Genomic DNA, 20,134 nt, shown 5'->3' on the forward strand with positions numbered 1-20,134 from the left:
AGCAATGACTGTGAAAAAGCTTTGGGGTTGTGGTGGATATGAGCTCCTGTCACAGGGCATATCACTCACTGGGCTGGTGCCTTTGCCTGGTCACTCTGGGGATTAGCTCAAGGCAGACACCCTCCCGGACCACAGTTTTCATACTATCACTCTGTCTCTGCATCTGCCTGCAACCCCTCTCGCTGCCTCAGGAACCGCAGTGTCCTCTTCATGGCTCTGCCCTCTGGCCATGTCAACATCCATGTTTTCCCCCTTTGGGGGTTAGTATTGCAGTCCAATAATTATGCCACTTCTCTAGTGTTGCGGGGGAGGGATAGCTCAGTGGTTTGAGCATTGGCCTGCTAAACCCAGGGTTGTGAGTTCAATCCTTGAGGGGGCCACTTAGAGATCTGGGGCAAAAAAAATTGGTCCTGCTAGTGAAGGCAGGTGGCTGGACTCAATGACCTTTCAAGGTCCCTTCCAGTTCTAGGAGATTGGTATTGGTATATCTCCAATTATTAGGGGGGGACCCAGGCCTGCCCACTACTCTGGGTCCTGACCCAAGGACCCTGTTGATAGCAGCCTCATGCTGTTCTCCTTGGAACTGCTCATCACTTTTTCCCCCAGGCCTCTTTCCCATGCCCCTGCACCTACTCCGCCCTTACCTCAGGGCCTTCAAGCACTGCACTGTCCATGGTGCTAGTATTCCTTCCACCTGCGGAGAGCCCAACCTTCACTCCATGCGCTCCAAACAGCTACTGACCCTGCTCTGCCCTGCAGCTCCCCTTATCTGAGCCTGCTGGGCCCAGATTGGTTTGCTCCCTGCAACTCCTCCCTGATATGGCTGTGCCTCACACAGTCTCTCAGGGCTGCTTGGAGGATTCACTTTCACTGCTCCTTGCTGAGATTAACCCTTTCTGCACCTCTGTGGGCTAGACACCTCATCACAACTCCCAATACAATGCTCTGGCCTAATGGGCTAATGCACTTCTTGATGTATAAATGGGAATCTTGAGTAGGAACAGAGACGCTATTTTCCTCTGTTTTTTGGCACTGGTGCGACTGCTGCTGGAATTCTGGTGTTACAATTCAAGAAAGATGTTGATAAATTGGAGAAGGTTCAGAGAAGAGCCACAAGAATGATTAAAGGGTTAGAAAACAAGGTGTCTGCACTCAAATGCACTAACCTTTATACATATAATTACTGTGACTGCGTGTGCAACTGGTTATTTATGCACTAACGAGTTATCTGTATGCACAGTGACAAATATGAATGTGACTGTGCAGGGTTATGAGATTTTTTTTGTGTGTGGCCCTCAGTCCTCTTTTCAGAATTGTCCTCCTCATCCTTTATCTTTAATCTAGAAACAAAGTAGATAGTTATACAAAATGCATGCAATGAAAACCGCTGAGGCCAGGCACCTGCTATTGATGATGTAGTAGTAGGATTTTATGTTGTATAATTTAGAATGAAGGATAAAAAAATAAGAATAATAATGTAGCATGTATTAAATGTATTGGTGTATGATTTGATCATGTCCTGCCAGCCACCCTTTTTGAATAGCAGAAAGGAATGGCCTAATGGGCCATTGGTAGAGATACATCAGCCAGAATCTGTCTCTGTGCTGATTTTGAGGGTCACCAATTTGAGGGTCACCAATTTGTTGTAGGTTTAGCATTTTAAAATAAGGAAAAGAATGCAATGATTGTTTTCTTTTGCATTGCAACTTAATGTTTCTGATCAAAATGTTCTGTGTAAATTAATTGTTTTGTGTGTGAATGTGTGTGTTCAGAGATAAGTGTGAAGGCCATTGCTGAACCAGATGGTCTAGGGAGGAACCAGAGACAGGTGCCAGGAGGCTGCAACACACCCATATTGAAATGTCAGAGGAGGGCAGAATGATGACTCTAAAGATGAGACAGGCACCTATCAATGGGGACAAGATAGCTGTGATCAAAACCAGCCTGGGATAACTCCCCGAGGAACTTGATTAAAGAACAAGATAAAGGATGAGGAGGACAATTTAAGAAAACAAGCACTTGTCAAACAACAATTGATTACAGCATGACGGTGCAGAACTCATAGGTCCCAATGAAGGAAAATCACTATATAAACAGGGTGCCTTGCCATGAAACTTTGGGTTGTCCTGCCAAGACTTCCCCGGAGCATCGTGTTGCGACCAACAGAACCCAGCTCCTCCCTACCTGTGATCAACCTAGCTGGCCACTAGATTACCAGTCCAAAGTCTGGATCAACTATAACATCGACTGGTGGGACAGTGTATGTGTGGTGTGATTGAATGCTTATGCTACTTGGTGTATCGTCAATAAATGCGGCGTATTGCCTTTTCCTTTGGAAAAAGATCCCGTGTGCTTCTTATAAGCATAACAATGAGGTGATGTAAGCTCTCTCTTCTGAGGTGGAAGCAAGGGAGGCCAGGAGTAATGCTGCAATACGATATCATAAAAAAGAGATGTCAGTGTAATGCTGCAAAGATGTCTGACCTGATTGTGTAGCCTGATTGCCGCCTGCTGTGCCACTGATATGGAAAGTCTAAAGCAACTTTAATCAAGGCATCAACTAGCCACTATATTTGTCCTTAGATTGAGATTGGACATTAATTCTAATACTAAGACAGTTCAATAGAATAATTTCCAGATTCAGTAGTAGTAGGTAATGAATAAAATATTCAGCTGTGGAAGTGGAGAGAGAGTTAAGGCCTTCGGTCCCATAGGACTTTAACTGGATTTTCCTTCTGTGTGGTAAATCTTGCACAGCCAATCTATTTCCACACAGTTCATTAACTCTGACTCTGAGGTAGAAATTAAAATCAGCCTTGGTAAATACAAAGGCTTTTGTTGATTTTAATGAAACAAACAGATTCATGTAATTCTATTGTTTTTCTATTTGCAGGTGTAGATTAATGACCAATGATTCTATATGCACTTGACTCTTTCTCTCCCCCTTTTGTATGGTTTTTTCATTAGACAGACAGGGAGGTGTTAGAGGATGCCTTTAGGACATCTCAGAATTCATGAGATAAAGAGCACAAGTTTCTAACAGAATATGATACTCAGTTAACAATAATATGTATTTCAAGTTTGTTCAAATTAGTCATGAATATCAGCCTGCATTCTGCTGAATAAACTAATTTCTCTAGTGCAACAGATCCAAACACCAGTAAGCATGGGTTACTGACCTAGTACCACAAGTCTCCAAGGAGTACATTTGACATGGATTAAAAGGGTCACACGTACAAACATCCCTGAATAGTACCCAAAAGAAACTGTGCATCCCAGCAGACGTTGTCCTGGCGCCATTCATGCACTGCAGATGTTCAAACTGGCAGAAGGCAGAGGAAAGCTGCCTGTCAGTGAAACAAACTGAACAGGAAAAAACAAAAGCAAATGTAGGTAAAATTAGGCTAAGAACAGTTCAGAAAGTCCACACAGAACAAAAGGAACTACTTATAAATAGAGAGCATTGTAGAGTTCAGAGTTGTCCTTTTGTTACAATACAGTGATTTAATACAAGCATTTTCTGCCCATAAAATATATATTGTATCCAAATGACTGTGCTCTGGATAAAGTACCCACATATAGACTAGAAATTACTTTGTAGATATCAGGTTGAAACTAAAGGCAACACAGCCAAATATTAATCACTGCTCTGGATATCAAAACCATATGCAATAGCTATATGCTGTATTTCTATGCACTGGTGGTTTATTATTAAGTGAAGCAATATCAGCTCTTAACAACACCAATCAAAGAGATAAGAAATTTGAAAATGCTTTTGAAAGATTTTTTCATTTAGATCAGTGGAAGTCTTAGATGTAAAAGGGGGCCTCCCTCAGATAAATTGCTCAAAGCCCATTCAAGTGTATAAATATCTTACCATCATCTTTTATTCTGTGTTATTGTTTTAGGTATTTCTAATTTTACTGACTACTTATAGGATACTGGCCATCTAAGAATTTCACAGCATCTCCATATGAACTTTAATGACTGTATTAATGGAAATATGCAAATGAAGACTTAAAAATACATGGAGTAAAGTGAAGACAGGTGATATGGACAAGGGCCTAAATCTAGAATGGACCACCATACACTACCATGGAACATTGAAAAGAAAGTCAGCAAGCTCCCTCAAGAACCGGTAGAGCAGATGTTATTATAAAGGCCCTGGAGACTTTTCTAGGACCCCTGCAGGCAAAACAGACAAAGCTGAGACATTGGCTGGAACATGTTGGAGTCAGAGCTTAAGCATCTAAGTTTACATGTTAGAGAAGAACAACACTGATTTTACTGATGTCTCCGTATAATCCGCTTCCACTCATTGTTGATGCACAATGCTGATTAAAATGGCAAAAGAGGAAATGTTCCAGTATTCCAATAACTTCTCATGGAGGTTTTGCTCCACTAAAAATAATAATAATTAATAAAAATATACCATTTTCACAAATCTGCAGTAGGCAAAGTTCCACCTGCCAATTCCTTGCAGAGTCTTAGAGATGACCTATTTGTAAAGCAGCCCAAATACAAGTATATAAGACATTTCTGCAGTGCACGGATGGAGCATTTGAAAAAATTCCCCAGTTATTGCTTCACTCTCAACAATTTTTACTTGTGAATTCTCAAGATATATAACTGGTTACCAAAGTATCAGTCAAGGCAATTCTCATTGAAATTAGCAGGGGTAGAAATCATGGACTCTCCTGAATATCAGCTTCAATGGAATTCTCTCTCTCACTGAAATATTGATATTTCTGCCTTGAAGAGAGTTGCTATGTCTTACTTCTCAGTTGATTGACTGGCCAGCAGTAATATAGTTTAGTTTGCATCCATTACCTAATAGCACTGATCAGCATGAAGTGTCATGTCAGTAAGCAAATCAGCCAAGTGATAGGCTTGTCACACAACTGCTATTGACATGACACATTGAAAAGGTATCATGTGACATGCCTGTCATTTCACTGCAGATTGTGCCACATGCCACCAAATGATGCAAGTCCCTGTCACATTCTGTATAAGCAATTTCCAGTCTGTGTCCATTCCAGCTCACACATAGTGCTCAGAAATAGTTAAATAAAATGGACCAAATTCATTGCAGGCATCACCCCATTGAAATCAATGGAATTATGACAGGACAGAATTTGACCCAAAGGGTATTTTTACTTACAATGCTAGCTTGTTTTGATTATATGTAGATTAGTAAATGAAAATTATTGCCCATGATATTATCATAGATGGAAAAACTACATCCCTGGATAAATGTAATCCATTGATTAGTTTATGGTCCCACAGTCCTGCAGTGATAGTCACAGGTTTACCTGCTGAATGCTGGATTTGCATTTGAGTGTAAGTTACTTGTGAGATGTGTTAGAATGATGTGTTGGTGAATGTACATTGGCTACATGTGATGTTTATTCCACTATATACATGAAGTACCTTACATTCAGGAAACTTATTTTGAAATTCTTGTTTGAATTGCAAGGAAAGGAACCAAATCACATAAATAATATTTGATTGGCATAACTAACTTTGTCAGAGCATCAAAGAGAGAGCCTGAACAAATATTAATTATTTTATTATTTAAAATTGTGAAAGATAGTTGAGAAATGTGTCCACATATTACTTGTCTAGTCTGTAATTGGGCACACAATGGGAGAAATTCAGTTAATTTATGTGAAAAAATACCACAAAATTCATAACATTTTTTTCAACCAGCCCTATTGTGAGTATAGTATCTGTCACAACTATTTCTGCATCAAGCATCTGTCCTGTGTTTGGGGTTTTATTACCTTTGGTCACATTTAATCTCCTGATGCAAATCCCACTGAAAGATTTCTATTTACTTGAGTGGAGTTGGATCAGGTTCTTATACAATGGCAGGCTGCTAGTTAGCATAAGACTATTTCTACTGTCTCTTTCCTGTTCTCAAGAGCTGTACAGTTTTGCTTCTTTGTTTTTTGATGAAAAGTCTTTTATCATTTCTTATAATTTCAGAAAGTATCACACCTTAATATCACGGCGAAATGGAGCAGAAAATGTCTCTTGATTTTGTTCTGATGCATTTTATACTGTTCCAGTCATGAAATCATGACCTCACTGAAGTCAATAGGAATTCTTCCATTGAATTCAAAGGGGCCAGGATTTCACCTTACGTTTCCACTCTATGCTTTGTACTTCCCACTTTCAATGTCCAGTTTGTGATAGCTGATCCTGTATTCGTTGAGTCTGTCTACCTGTATTTTGCCTATTTTACTGGGTTAAGACAGAGTGACGTTTCTGTTTAGGGATCTGTGGTAGTCTAGCTCAGTGCAAACTTCTTGTTTCCAATGATTTATACATTGTTCTCTTAGGGATTTTTTCCCATAGTGACGTAGGATTCCATCATGTCTTTAGGTACTGCTCCATATTGGGATCAGCATGGAGCCCCTCCACTCCTGTGAGAATTCTGGGAGGCATTTTGCCTTCACAAGCTCCCAGGCATACGTCCCTATACTACTACCCATAAGCGGGTGCATTGTGTTTTCCTCTTCATGGCTGGCCAACTCCATTGGCTGGTGAGGAAGGAGCCACAGCATCATGGCCACAGCTTCTCCCTGCCTCTTTTGGGCACTACTGGGGAGCAGTCATTACACTGTCTGAACACAAGGATTATAACTGTGGCTGGCTGCTGCACAGGGTTTACAAGAGTTGGAAGCTCCTTTTGCACCTGTGCAGAAGCTGGCTACAATCTGGCCCTTGTAATATTTTTGGGATGTGGTTGTTTCCTCCATTGCTCTGGAGGATACTGTTGTTGAAGCCAGGGAATGCTTCCACATAGAAAGAAAGAAACTGGGATACAGTTTAAAAATCCTTCTTCATTTTTGGGAACCGTCAAGCACAAATGTAAGAGTCATAGATTGCTATTCAAATACATTTTTTGGAGGATGCCAAATTCCCAAAGAGCTAGAGTTTAACAGCTACTGGCTGCGGTGTGGGCATCAGACTGTTCAACATTTGGGTGATACACATTTATGTATCTGAGTTTAGGTTTAGGCCAAGTGTAGTCTTATTATACATTGACTTAGAATTCCTGCACCCATGTATAAACTACATACAATTGCCATTTAAGTTATAATAATCACCCCAGGTATGAACTCTGGAATGAAGCCAAAATATCATAATAAGTATTGTTTCTACATAGTAACTAAAATTAAACTCTTGGGGCTGTCTCATTTGGGTTACTTATTAAATGTAGTCAGAGAAGCAGGCTTTTATTATTGAAAACTCTGTTTTTTAGTAGTTAAAGTAGCCCTTAAAATGAATTGCTTAGTAGTATTTGAGGATCCTTTCCTTTTCAATGTACATTTCCCTCTTCTTTCTACACAGGTTAAATGTTTTTTTCTGAATATACTACTGTATTCTGAGTCTGGCAAGCTTTCCATCAGGATGCTGTCCTATTTCTCACCTTCCTCCACATCCCCAGAGCCAACACAAACACAGGTAGGGATTCACTGCCATCTTATTTTTCATTCTCAGAAGTGCACTCACACCAACATCCACTTTTGACTCGGTTTCATAATTCCATACTACTTGTGAATTTCTAGCAGCACAGAAATCAGATTTGTATTAAAGGTATCGTATGCTTGTGACTTTTAGCAAAGCAACCAACAAAACAAAATAAAAAACCACCACAGAAAATATTCATACAAACAAAATGTAAACATTGATTTGAAAGTTATTAGTTGTATTATTTATTTATTATTGAGAAGTTGGGGATTATTTATTATTGATTGTACTGACTGTTATTTCTGTAGGTGGTCTTTAATGTGTTTTCTTTCTCATTTTCTTTCAATATGTACCTGCTATTCCTTTTAGCATTAGCTAATATTCAGGGTATTGCAGGCTGTTTCTGGTAGGTGTTTCTTTGATGCAATCCTGTTTATTTACAAAGAATGTACAAACTCCTGTTTCTCTGAACACAGGAATCAAGTATCAAAAGAGAGTTTCTTTGCTCAGAATTCCTCTTTCTAGCCAGCACTCTACCCAAAAACTCTTTTTTAGCTTTTCTAAGGGTCATGCTGTAAGTGCCTCTCAGGCTGGCAGTCAGGCTTTCTTGCTGCTTTCCTTGCATGCTTCTGTGACATTTATGCTTCTTCGCTCTCTTTCTTGCACACACATCTGTGCGCATGCACATTCCCCTCCTCCATAATTAAATCAACCCCCAACCCCTGTGTTTGTTATCTGACCCCTGGAAAACTTCTTGGACTTCCTGGCTTAGTCACTGCTCAGGCTTGCATGCAGTTTAGTCCTTGGGTGGTAGTTTTCTGGCTATCACACCCAACAGCTTCAACCAGATGGTGCAGCTGCCCAACCCCTACAATTGCCCAACACACCCATCACAACTGCACATAAGCATAAGTTAAAATAATATAAAACAAGTTAACAAATGTCAGCTAAGACTTATTTTCAGATATTTCCAAACATAATCTAACAATAAATCCACCCTTTTTCTCTCTTCAACCACATTTCCTTTATCCAGGGCTGCTCAGGAAGGTATTACCCCAGTAGATTTAAAAATCCAGACAGATTAGCCTAAATTCTACAAGTAAATGGAATAAATGTAACTATTTTCTCCCCCCACCCAGAGTTACATGCAGTATATTTAATTTAGGGCTTTTCACACAAACATCTTAGAATTCTTTTTGATCACTTGGCTTCTTTCTGTCATTGTAACGTAAGAAATAGGAAGAATCTTACCATTAATAATCCGAACATACAGTACTTGATCACTGTATATATCTGGGGATATGAAACTACTTTGAAGGTTAACATGGTACCCTTTTATATTATGATATTTTGTATATCAAGCATAGGTGCAGTAATATGCCTCTGTGAAATCTGGAGAGATGTAAGTGTAATTATCTCAAATTATTGGAACATTTCCAAACATTTAGCTTTTAAAACTCAAATCAGATTTGATCAGCAGCTTCCCATTTTACCATCACTGCCACCATCCCTTATTCTCAATGGCATAGAAATCATGCTGAGCTTGAATTAAGATCACACTTCCCAGGCTGTTCCTGAAAGATAAAAGACTAATTGGTTTTGGCTTCTGCAAAGCCTGCAAAACACTTGGAGCTGAAGATTTTAAATAATTTTTGTTGCTGCGTATCATTCTTCCAATTACCACCAAATATGCCCTGTGCGTGAGCTACTTCCTTCTACTGATTATGAACCTAGCAAAACAAAGTAACATTTCATTTTAAACATCTCATCATTATTAATTAATTTGGGATTTCTTACAGTAGCATTAATCACAGTGAACTCATCTGGTAAATGTGTGGATGACATACATATTTCCATGGGTATCGACTGTGACTTGGAAATATCCAAGGTATCATTAAAATAAATTGTCACTGAAAGGAAAGAAACAAAATGTGAATTAACATAGACAGAACATTTTCCCTCTTTCTTTTTGATGCCTTTTGCAGTTTTTGTGTTTGGGAAACAATGATAGTGTTTGAATGATCCGTTATATTTAATGGAGGTCAGCACTGAGAAATGTAAACAACTACTGGTGATTCTCTCTCAGCATTCAGGATTGGCATGAACTGCATTCTAAACTAAGAGCTACAAAGAATTGAGAAATGTAGGTGCAGAGTAAGCTGATTCAGGGAGGAACATGGCATCAGACCTTTGCAAAGTTGGCCTGGGGGTAGCCTGATTATCACCCTGTGCTTTTCATTCTGGAAACTACCACCTCAGGAAAACAAAACAGGCCTGATTGAAGCATGTTTGCCAGGGGCATGTTTGAGAAATAAGCCCTTACCTGGAGGATACTGGTATATGTTCTGTATGTTTTTTGGAAAAAATATAAAACAACTCAAACAGGCCTTAGCAATGAAACTGTCTCCAGATCCAAACTTTTCCAGAGTTTGGGGTTTTCTGATTCCTGTTTTGGATCCTTCTCTAAACAATAATCCCTCCTACTTATATTAAATGATACTGTTGGGTTACACTGACATTAGAATTCACATTCTGGTGCTGACTGTACTTTTAAATTCTTGTCATGCTCCAAGAATTTGTGCTCATTCCAGGGTGTAGCCTAATATGTCCAGTTTGGCTACACTGCGCTCTGCTTTGTAAGTAGCATAGAAAGGGGCAGAGTAGGGAGTGAGCTTACACTGTATCTACTATATTGACAGAAAAAGACAATATGCATTAGTATGGCTGCTTTTATTTATTTATTTATTTATTTTATTTATTTGTCACAAACCTGGATCACAAATACAGAGCTGGGTCTAATTGTAATCCCATTAAAGCACCCCAGCAGCAAACTACTATTGACTTTCACGGGGCAGGATCAGACCCAATAACAGCATCAGCTGTTGTTTTATTTTTAAACAGCCCTCACTACAAAAATAAAGAGCTGATGTGGTTAGTTAGGGCCAATCCTGCTCCCATGTATGTCAATTGCAAATTTCACATGGACTCCGGTGATGCAGGAACAGGTCTGAGGGTTAGGTATGTTCATAAGCACTCAGTGTTGGCTTAACTCAGCTTCCATTAAAGTCAGTGGGAGCTTCACCAATAGTTTCATTGGGAGCAGAGCTAGGTCAACGCCAATCACTTTTGAAAATCCCACCCTGAATGTCCATTCTGACAATTCACAGGTGAAGAAGAAACCCAGCCAGTTAACTTTCTATTAAAGTGGTATGTTTGCAGAGAAGAGCATATTAAAGGGAATTACTGCTTCTTTAATAGCAGTCATTGGTTTATAACAATGACAAGAGTTCTTTCTCTGCTGCCTCCATAATTTCCCTGTACTAACAGCTTGACAACTGTAGCATGGCTGAATGCTTCCAGCAGAAAATCTGTTGTTAGTTTAATACTGACTCTTCCAGTTACTTTTTTTTTTAATTACACAGAAGTTGTTGACAGTACAAGTTATTTCCTTGCATAGATCATAAGTGAGAGGGTGACAGATATAAAAAGAAGGAAATGCAGCAGAGTTGAGGCAGTATAGCTGATGAGTGACAGCAGGTATTATTGCTATAAAGTTATATTAATAATTTTGTTTGAATCAGTTCATGCTCATTGGCTCACCTTTTCTCAAATAATTCACATTTCAATCTAATACTGCAGTAAATTATTCTATTTCTCAATTCTTTTATTCTGGTCAACCACATTTCTGTAAATGGCATTTGTGTTTGCAACCATAGTGATTAACTATATTTATTGACTGTCACCACAAGTGTTATGAACAGATTTCCATCATAGTTTGATTCACCAAATCAGGATATTTTCCTGATACCAATGAAAAAATCAGACACAGTATAGCACAGCAATTTTAAGAATATTTGTTATCTGATATCACAGAGTATGCTTTCTACAGCTCCAGTGGAAGCACATGTTTTCTTCTGTTTGTTTACTGAGGTCTTCAAACAAGAAATCAACGGGAAAGATCTTTTGAGTGGGTGTATCAGAGAGCCTTAAAATTGTGAGAGCTGGAAGTGACCCACTGCTGGCTATCTAGTAGAGTAGTTATCAATCTTTTTCTATGCAGAACCCAACAAAAAACAAACCACCCACAGTTTCTGCTTGCAACCCAGCTGTGGAATTGGGCCATGACAAAAAAAGTTGGCTGGCTTTGGGTGCTGGGGATTGTCTCAGAAGTACCAGAAAGCTAGAGTGAATATTGTCCAGAAAGTTAGAGTGAATATTGATGAGAAAGCTAGGGTGAATGTTGATGGACCCATTGTCAGGTCTGAAGCTGAGTAAGCATTGTACTCTCTTTGTTGACATAGTAGATTGGAATCTAGGACAGCTGATGGCAACACACAGGGAATTAGGATAGCTTGAGGAGTTATGGCAATCAAGGCAGAGGAGCTCATATCAAAACAGAATGGTCAGGATTTAGATAATGTAACCGTGAATATTGTTGAATGAGCTGAGTGCCAAGTCCTCTCAATTGCATTGCTGTGCATTGCATCAACCTCAATCCTGAGATTACTATTCTGGATCTCAACAAAGATTATTCTGATCTTCGCCCAATCTTAAAAAGTTTGGTTTTATTTTGAAAAGCCAATCTAAAATTTTATTTTTTAAAATCCAAAAGACAATGCAACTATAACTCTTGCTGATGCCTCAGAGGGCAATGGTGAGCTATTTAGAAGGAACTAGTCATGCCAGAGTACTGGAGGCCGTGATCAAAATGATCATTTGGCCGTCACCCATTTGGAACATATTGCAGAACTGAGTTGGGCTGATGTAGGCCAAGTTAGGAGCATTTTTAAGGTGATCAGTTAAGATAGGTAGTTTTGGGGGCACACAATTTCGTGATGGGCTTAATCGCCGTGGTGACTGAAGTATCATTTTTTTCAAGGAGTTGATCACTCATTTGCAAAAGTTAAAAAGTGCTATGTTAGAACTCATGGCTAGAAAGACAATCCCAACCCTTATGTCTGAAAACATATAGTTAGAGATGGCAAATCTGAAGGGATAAACATTTTCAGTTCTCTAGAGGCAAAGCTACAGAAAAATCAGACATATCTGCTTGGAACTGCATCTGACCATACAGGTGCCAAATTTACCAGGCTACAGCCACCACCATTAATACTGTTTGAGTGCTTTGACTGCACTCCCTGGCCTAGTGGTAAGAAAGAACTGGCTCATTATAGCAATGTACAAACTGACAGTCTACAAGAGAATTTTACTAAGACTGGTAATTTGTGAATAGGAAAAGAAGAGCACCTTACATCTCTGGCTGCTTCAAAATTTAATCCACCTATTGTTAGATGATCATGTTACAATGGTTACCCAGTTTTTTTACCATCTGTGTCTGGCTAGGAGGTTCTAACCTTTCCTTTCGGGTGTAGATCTTTCCACCTGCATTCATGCCTTTGGTTACTTTCAGATTAAACTATTGCAACGCACTCCACATTGGGCTAAACCTTAAAGCTATTTGGAGACTGAAGATGGTGTAGCTGCTCACTTATTGAGCAGGAGGTCCTGCTGGAGGCATCTGGCACCAGTTCTCTGAGATCTGCACTGACTCCCCATCTGTCTCCAAGGGTAGAATAAAGTCTTTGTTTTGAACTATAAAGGCCTAACTGGCCTGGGAATGACCTGACTGAGTGATTGCCTCTCTCCCCTCGCTGTAATACCACAGCTGTGGCCAGTAGGTGGGCCTGAGCTGATCCCCCTGGTTATAAATGAAATTATTATTTTATTGTGATTTTATTTTATTTTGAACTGATGTATCAGGGTGGTGTCCCTCCTCCTTTCCTGCAAATACAGGGTTGGACTATTCCTGCAACATTCAGCCCTGTGAATTCAGGGCTGGCTGAGGCACAGCAGCTCTCTGCTGGATCTGCAGCAGCTTTTCTGGATCCCCAGGCCTGAGAGTGGGTAAAGATCCTACTTATGCTATCCCATCCCCCAGGCCCGAGAGGGGGATTAAGATCTTCTTTGTTGCTAGTAGTAAGGATGAAAAGAAGTGCTGGTGGGGGGAAGAGAAGTAAATGCTAGGATCTCTTTGTCTTCTTTTCTCTCCCTCATTCCATTTCCCTCTTTTCCCATTCCCAGCCTGTGTCTCTTTAGCTAGATGTAAGTAGTGACCTATTGGCTATGATTTCCTGGGTGTTGGCAGGTGACATTATCCATAATCAAAGGGGTAGCCATGTTAGTCTGGATCTGTAAAAAGCAACAAAGAGTCCTATGCTCCAAAGCATCTGTTAGTCTATAAGGTGCCACAGGACTCTTTGTTGCATTATCCATAATATTATTTATGCTCTAGAATTCCTACTTGACTGAAATAAATTACATAGTATCTGACTCTCTCTCTCAAACAGGTGGTAACAGTGACATTTTAATGAATGTTAAAGCTAGGACAAAGTTAAATATAAGACCAAGTGAGAGTCAAATATATGAAAGAAGAGAATATGATTGAGAAACCCTGGCACAATAATCCTCAAAAGAAAATTACCTGTAGACATTCATAGCAGAAACAATATTTCATTTTAATTTATTTGTGAATGAAACCATAGCCCAAAATTTAAGAGAGCCAGTTGTCTTTTTAAACAACTGAGTGTGAAGTCTTGGTCTTCTGCTTGTTTGGAAAGCAGTGTTGATTATCTCTTCTGTCATTAAGGCTTGTTTCAGTTATTGCTGGCAAATCTCCCTCGATTGGTGATTGTGTCCCACTCTAACAGGCAGTCATAGCATTGCTAAGTCTGACTGAAGCTATTCCGGGAGATTTTTTTCCCCAACATGATGTAATGTCATTTTCTTAAAATATCCTATTAAAATCTGGATTGCTTTCAATAGTCACTGGGAGATGGATGCCGATTCCAGAAGACTCCAGGCCAATCCTGGAGGGTTGGCAAACCTAGGCTGTAACCATCTGAGTGTCCCTTTATGGCTGGGGGTGCAGGGAAGGGAGCATTTCCTCTTTCAGGCCTTTTAAGAACTCCACAAAGTCTTTGGTTACATCTACACTGCACTATAGTGTGAACTATGGGGGTGTGAACTGCAGAGCGCACCAAAATGTGCTCTAGCTGCCCTGTGTGAACGCTGCTGGCACAAACTAAAAGGTACCTACCTCATTTGCATTAACATAGTCCTCTTTCAAACACAACTATGTTAATGTGAACTGAATACCTTTTAGTTCATGCCAGCAGTGCCAACATACGACAGATCATAACATTTTGGTGTGCTCTGCAGTTCATACCCCCATAGTTTGGAGTGAAGCACAGTGAAGATAGGCCCTTTCTTTCCATTCAGTAATACTACTCCTTAGGGTCTGGTTTTACTGGATTAAAGTTCAAGAAAATCCAAAAATGGTCTTCTCCCTAGAAGCTGGGCACAGTCCCTTCTCCCCCACGCTGGTACTGTCTCAAAAGTCTCCTGATGTCTAAGGGTCTTCCCTGCAGGAGCCATTTCACTCTCTGCAGTCCCTTTACAGCTTCCTCCCTCTAGGGCCCAGGTGCCCTCTTTTAAGAGTAATTGGGGGTCACCTGCCCAGTCACAGGTGCTCTGGCCTCTGCCCTCTTAAAACGACAGTGTCACCCCATGACACTCACAATAGGGAAATCGCCGTCCATATCTTTAGCCTTGTAAGGATTAAGTGTTCTCCTTGAAAGATCTGTATATGAACTCTGCTGTCAACCAGGAACTTTTAGTGTGTCTCTCTCTGGGCAATGTTTCCTGTTTCTGTAATAACTATCCCTTCTTATATGTAATCCAGCGGTAGTAACAAATGTTTATTTAATAGGGATGATGGGATCAGACTCTTTACTCTTTGGTGTTTCTAGTGCTCTGATATTTTATGAATAATCTTGGCTCTCAAGGAGTGCATCTCTCAGGGGTTTGGTCACATACTGACAAATTGTGATCTTTGTAACTTAAAAGGCACAAAAAGGAAAGAAATCTACAGGTCCTAGGCTAGCATCACACTGTGGAATCAACCCCTTTTGGATGCTTAGATAGCAGATGCACAATTGTTAGGGTGACCATATTTCCCAAAGAGCAAATGGGACAAATGCCCACTTTTTCCAAAAAAGTCAGGACGGCCAGGACAGGGCTTAAAAAATGTCCTGGCCAAAATGGGACATATGGTTACCTAACAATTGTGGGATGGGGAATAGCAAACAAAAGGCTGCATGCTGCCATCCACAGAGAAGAATCCCATGTAGGCCCAAGCTTCCACAGGTCTCCCTGCCATCATCCTGGCTACATGTCATGCAGGGTCTCTCCATAAGAATGTGCCCCTTCACCAGGGCCAGATCCATGGCCAGGGAGTTACTGCTCCAGTCAATAGTAACTTAAGATGTTTTATGCATTGTTACTTTTAAAGGATTTGAAGGGCAGTGCACCATGAACAATGGGTCATTCCTAGACTTTGCCTTCCTATGGCACCAGTACCAACCCCTCCATTTCTTGAGCAGACCAGAAATGATTAAAGTAACTGCTAAGGGAAGGCAGGTAGCTCTCAGTGGAGAAGAAAATACCATGAATCCTCATGTGAGGACTCTTCTTTGTGATACTTGGTCCTTTCCGTTCCCTCCATGCTGCATGAGCAGGAGCATATGGCCCATAGTTCATAAGTAAGATTTAGTGCAGTTTTTAGGACATTTTTTGGCAACACAACACAGATTCAAATGGAACACGAAGATATTCCTAAGGTATTCAGTAGCCCAGGAGGTGTGCTCTCTGGGTGCACCTGCTTGCCCTGATTCTGGGCTACAGCTGTGCTGAGCTCAATGCAGCCCAAGAGCATAAGGTCAAACGTGGCTTTCAATAAATTCTGGGGCTTGCTGTAATGGCCCCTAAGGGATCATCTTATATCCCATAATAGCTAGAGTGCAGGAAAAATGCTTATTTTCAAAGTGGCTCTAATTGCTATGATGAACATAAGCTTTCCTTACCTGAAATAGATCCCCATCACTTGCTCTTTCCAAGTAATGATGCCAAAATCATATGTTAATCTAACTCTTTTCTCTAGGAATTACTATCTTATCTAAACAGGTTGGTACTTCATTGTACAAATATACAGAAGAAGAGTGCTACAGATGGCCAAAGAAGCAGGGTCAAATCCTGCTCTGAGTTCTATCAATTACAGTGGTCTGTGTTATTATTTATTATTATTGTTAATCTTTATGAAGGAGGAGAGTGGAAAATTTTTATAAGTAAATATTTCTGCTATCCAGAGCACTGGAGCTGAAAATGAACACAGAAGAAAAGCCAAGTTGTTTGTTTAACTTGTAGGAGATGTCATCCATAATCTGCTTTTGCATATACTTCATTTCTGCGATGCAAAATGAACACCTTAAGAAAAATAAACAGCTGAAATGACTGCTATTAAGCTGGGAAGTAGAAATATTGACAGCTCAACTAGTCAAAATGCAGCTAAGGAGACACAAACATTTTTGTAATTTTAAAAGTTTTTTCCTCCCTTATGTTTTCCATATTTCCTTGAAAGCTTGAAACTGAGTCTGTTTCCTTAACCCATTCATAGAATCATAGAATTGTAGGACTGGAAGGGATCTCGAGAGGTCTTCTAGTCCTGTCCCCTGCACCGAAGGCAGGACTAAGTTTTATCTAGTCCAGGGGTTGGCAACCTCTGGCACGCAGCTTTCCAGGGTAAGCACCCTGGCAGGCCAGGCCAGTTTGTTTACCTGCCATGTCCACAGGTTCGGCCGATTGCAGCTCCCACTGGCTGCGGTTCACCGCCCCAGGCCAATGGGGGCTGCGGGAAGCGACGCGGGCCGAGGGATGTGCTGGCCGTGGCTTCCCGCAGCCCTGATTGGCCTGGGACAGCGAACCGCGGCCAGTGGGAGCTGCGATCGGCCGAACCTGCAGACACGGTAGGTAAACAAACTGGCCTGGCCCGCCAGGGTGCTTACCCTGGCAAGCCACGTGCCAGAGGTTGCCGACCCCTGATCTAGACCATTCTGGACAGTTGTTTGTCTAACCTGCTCTTAAAAATCTCCAATGATGGATGTTCCACAACCTCCCTAGGCAATTTATTCCAGTGCTTAACCACCCTGACAGTGAGGAAGATTTTCCTAATGTCCGACCTAAACCTCCCTTGTTGCAATTTAAGCCCATTGCTTCTTGTCCTATCCTCAGAGGTTAAGAGAACATTTTTTCTTCTTCCTCCTTGTAACAACCTTTTATGTACTTGAAAACTATTATCATGTCCCCTCTCAGTCTTCTCTTCTCCAGGCTAAACAAAACCAATGTTTTCAATCTTCCTTCATTGGTTATGTTTTCTAGACCTTTAATAATATTTGTTGCTCTCCTCTAGAATTTCTCCAATTGTCCACATCTTTCCTGAAATGTGGTGCCCAGAACTGGACACAATACTCCAGCTGAGGCCTAATCAGAACAGAGTACAGCAGAAGAATCACTTCTCGCGTCTTGCTCACAACACTCCTGCTAATACATCTCAGAATGATGTTTGCTTTTTTTTGCAACAATGTTGTGATGGGTTGGGTCACAGAGACCCCCTTGGGATTGCCACCTGATGTGCTGAGATTACTTCTGAGCCCATTTTCCCTGCCAGTTTGAGACTTCAGTACCCTGTCTTGTTAAGCCAGACACGCTAGCCTTCTGCAAACACTGACCCAGGTCTGAACCACGTCCCCAAAAGCTGCAGGCTTAACTGAAAGCAGCTTAAGAAGTGCTCTTGTCTCCAGCACCCAGATACTCAGTTCCCAATGGTACAAACCCCGAATAAATCCATTTTACTCTGTATAAAGCTTATACAGAGTAAACTCATAAATTGTTCACCCTCTATAACACTGATAGTGAAATATGCATGTCTGTTTGCTCCCCCAGGTATTAATTACTTGCTCTGGGTTAATTAATAAGCAAAAAGTGATTTTATTATGTATAAAAAGTAGGATTTAAGTTGTTCCAAGTAATAACAGACAGTAAAAAGTAAATTACCAAGCAAAATAAAACAAAAACATGCAAGTCTAAGCCTAATACAGTAGGAAACTAAATGCAGGTAAATCTCACCCTTAGAGATGTTCCAATAAGCTTCTTTCACAGACTAGATTCCTTCCTAGTCTGGGTCCAGCAATCACTCACACCTCCGTAGTAACTGTCCTTTGTTCCAGTTTCTTTCAGGCATCTCTTTGGGGTGGTGAGGCTATCTTTTGATACAGCTGAAGACAAAATGGAGGGGTTTCCAGGGCCTTTTATATTCTCTCTCTTGTGGGTGGAAACCTCTTTGTTCTCCTGTGCAAAATTACAGCAGCAAGATGGAGTCTGTAGCCACCTGGGCAAGTCACATGTCTATGAATGATTCAGCTTTTTGCAGGCCGACACCATTGTTTACATGTTAGTTTGAATGTTCCCAGGAAAGCTCAGATATGGATTGGCAGCTTCCAAAGTCCACTGTTAGTTAAGTACTCCCAATTACTTGAATAACCCCTTCACACTGTGTTGACAAAATCTGCCTTATGTGCTTCCTACAGTAAACACTTTAAATACAAGCATAGAGCCAACACTCATAATTTCAGATATAAAAATGATACATGCATACAAACAGGATGAATATATTCAGTAGATCATAACCTTTGCAAAGACATGTTATATGGCACATCTAGCATAAAACATATTTCAGTTATGTCATATTTTCACTCACAAGCATATTTCTATAAAGCATTATGGGGTGCAACATCATAAATGTTACACTGTTGACTCTCATTTAGCTTGTGATCCACTATGACACACACACCCTGGCTGATCCATTTCTGCAGTACTCCTTCCCAGGCAGTCATTTCCCATTTTGTATGTGTGAAACTGATTGTTCCTTCCTAAGTGGAGAACTTCGCATTTGTCCTTATTGACCATTTCTCCAGTTTGTCCAGATCATTTTGAATTTTAATCCTATCCTCAAAAACACTTGCACCCTCTCCCAATTAGGTATCATTTGCAAACTTTATAACTGTACTCTCTATGACATTATCTAAATCATTGATGAAGATATTGAACAGAACCAGACCCATAACTGATCTCTGCAGGACCGCACTTGATATGCCCTTTTAGCTTGACTGTGAACCACTTATAACTCCTCTCTGGGAATGGTTTTCCAACCAGTTATGCACCCACCTTTAGTAACTCCATCTAGGTTGTATTTCCCTAGTTTGTTAATGAGAAGGTGAGACAGCATCAAAAGCCTTACTAAAGTCAAGATATACCACATCTACCACTTTCCCCCTATCCACCAGGCTTGTTACCCAGTCAAAGAAAGCTATTAGGTTGGTGTGACACGATTTGTTCCTGACAAATCCATGCTGACTATTAATCACTATATTTTCTTTTAGGTGTCTGCAAATTGATTGCTTAATTATTTGCTCCATTATCTTTCCGGGTACTGATGTTAAGATGACTGGTCTGTAATTCCCTGGGGTGTCCTCAGTCCCATTTTTATAGATTGGCACTATATTTGTCCTTTTCCAGTCCTCTGGAATCTCATCTGTCTTCCATGACTTTTTTGAAGATAATTGCTAATGGCTCAGATATCTCCTCAGTCAGCTCCTTGAGTATTCTAGGATGTATTTCATCAGGCCCCAGTGACTTGAAGACTCTGACTTGTCTAAGACATTTTTAACTTGTTCTTTCCCTATTGTAGCCTCTGATCCTACCT

The 20,134-nt window shown here is 40.5% G+C and overlaps 1 protein-coding gene across 1 annotated transcript in view; it reads left to right on the plus strand.

Annotated features, from left to right (window-relative positions):
* CFAP95 (cilia and flagella associated protein 95) overlaps window positions 1-20,134 on the plus strand; it is a 97,065-nt gene that overhangs the window by 49,102 nt on the left and 27,829 nt on the right. The window contains exon 6 of the mRNA XM_045020293.1: window positions 7,360-7,473. Coding sequence (XP_044876228.1) covers window positions 7,360-7,473 — 114 coding nt within the window. The remainder of the gene's footprint in view (window positions 1-7,359; window positions 7,474-20,134) is intronic.

This window comes from Mauremys mutica, chromosome 6 (genome assembly GCF_020497125.1).
Source record: "Mauremys mutica isolate MM-2020 ecotype Southern chromosome 6, ASM2049712v1, whole genome shotgun sequence".
Taxonomy (NCBI): Eukaryota; Metazoa; Chordata; order Testudines; family Geoemydidae; genus Mauremys; species Mauremys mutica.